The sequence below is a fragment of the Nicotiana attenuata genome, unplaced genomic scaffold (assembly GCF_001879085.1).
Source record: "Nicotiana attenuata strain UT unplaced genomic scaffold, NIATTr2, whole genome shotgun sequence".
In the NCBI taxonomy this organism is placed as follows: domain Eukaryota; kingdom Viridiplantae; phylum Streptophyta; class Magnoliopsida; order Solanales; family Solanaceae; genus Nicotiana; species Nicotiana attenuata.
The window spans coordinates 14,834-16,439 of record NW_017678189.1 but is presented as its reverse complement, the minus strand read 5'-3'; the positions used below and the strand labels follow the sequence as shown (position 1 = coordinate 16,439).

Sequence of the window (1,606 nt, the reverse complement as noted above, 5' to 3'; positions counted from 1 at the left end):
GAACTGAGCTGAAACATTTTTAAGAAGTTCTCTGATTTCACTGTTTTCTCGGAAATTGTACCCGACTTCTGTACAGCTCGTTGGTTGCTTTACGTGATTTCTTGCTACTCAGTTATTATTTACTTCTATTACTCACTGAGTTGGAAGTACTCACTTTACTCCCTGCACCTCGCGTGCAGTTGCAGGTATCGTTCACCCGGTAGCGGGTTATTAGCGGATTGAAGGTATTCTTATTGTAGCTGAGCAAGGTGACCGCCAGCGTTCGCGGCACCGGATGTTGTCTTTTGTTTTCCAGAAATTTCACTTGTATATGTTTATTGGCCTGTAGTTGTGTTAAGGTTTTTCCCTAGATGCTCGTGAATTGTGACACCCTGGTCGGGTAGTAATTAACAGTTTCTAATGCCATTAAGTTGTATCTTCTATCCAGTCACGTTTAATAATTGTTAGTGAAAGGTTTTGGGTTAGTTGGCTGGCCTTGTCTTCACGAGAGGCGCCATCACGACCGGGTATGGGAATTGGGTCGTGACAAAAACTTTCAATTATTTGATGGAGGAACCGCCAGGAAGGTGGGCTCGTTCACATTGTCCCAGAAGAAGATATGATATGTTAACAACAAATATTGTTGGGTCAATGAATAATGTTTTAAGACGTTCAAGAGAATTGCCAATTTTAACAATGATGGATTTCATACAAGAAAAATTGCAAAGCTGGTTCTATGAAAGAAGGACACTTGCAGAAGGAATATTCCGTGATATATCAAATTGGGCAGAAGCAACATTGGAAGCAAAAATTCAACCAGCTTTTACATTTAGAGTATTGCCCATTGATAGACTCAAATTCAATGTCAAAGAAGGTGGTATGGAATTTATTGTTGATCTAGACAAAAGAACATGTGATTGTTCTGAATTTCAGCTAGATGAGATGCCATGTGAACATGCAATTGCTGCAATTGAGAGTATACATCAAAAGAAATCGGCCTTTTGCTCAGCCTATTTTTCAAGGGACTTTTGGTTGAAAACGTATGAAGGGCAACTAAATTCTGTAGGTGATGCAACAACATGGGTTATACCAGACACTATTAAATCAGAAATCACTAAGCCTCCAGATGCCAAAGTACTGCTAGGAAGAAGACAGAAGAATCGACATGTTTCCGGTACAGAATTCAAGAAGGAACCAAGATGTAGTCGTTGCAAAAAATATGGGCATACCAGAACAAATTGCACAAATTCTGCTTCCTTATGCAAGAAGATATAGGAAAAAAATGATTGAATATATACAATAAAGTTGCATTGGCTGATGTAATCCCGAATAATATATATTCAATATTCTTGTTTTTCAAAATATTATTACTGTGTATTTTTTTTTTGCTTCTTGATTTGCTTACAAAAAAACCACTATGTCGTAAAAACATAGTGGTTTTACGACATATAACTTCAGTGTATTATAAAGGAAACAAAATATTAAATTATGTAATTCCACTTACTTTCATTTTGTCGAGTATATTATACTTGATGTTAGTGGTTATCCTCTAGTAAATTTTGTTTGATTACAGTAAATTTCACGGAACATGTGCCTAGTATAAGCTTTATCTCCAGTATATTATACT

General features: G+C 36.6%; 1 protein-coding gene across 1 annotated transcript; it reads left to right on the top strand.

Annotated features, from left to right (window-relative positions):
• Positions 1-678: 678 nt before the first annotated feature.
• Positions 679-1,254, top strand: LOC109221573. Its single transcript, XM_019386048.1, has one exon. The coding sequence runs from the start codon at positions 679-681 to the stop codon at positions 1,252-1,254; it is 576 nt and encodes a 191-aa protein (XP_019241593.1).
• The last annotated feature ends 352 nt before the right edge of the window (positions 1,255-1,606 follow it).

Coding starts and splice junctions, on each gene's coding strand:
- LOC109221573 (XM_019386048.1), top strand. CDS start 679: ATGGATTTCATACAAGAAAAATTGCAAAGCTGGTTCTATGAAAGAAGG.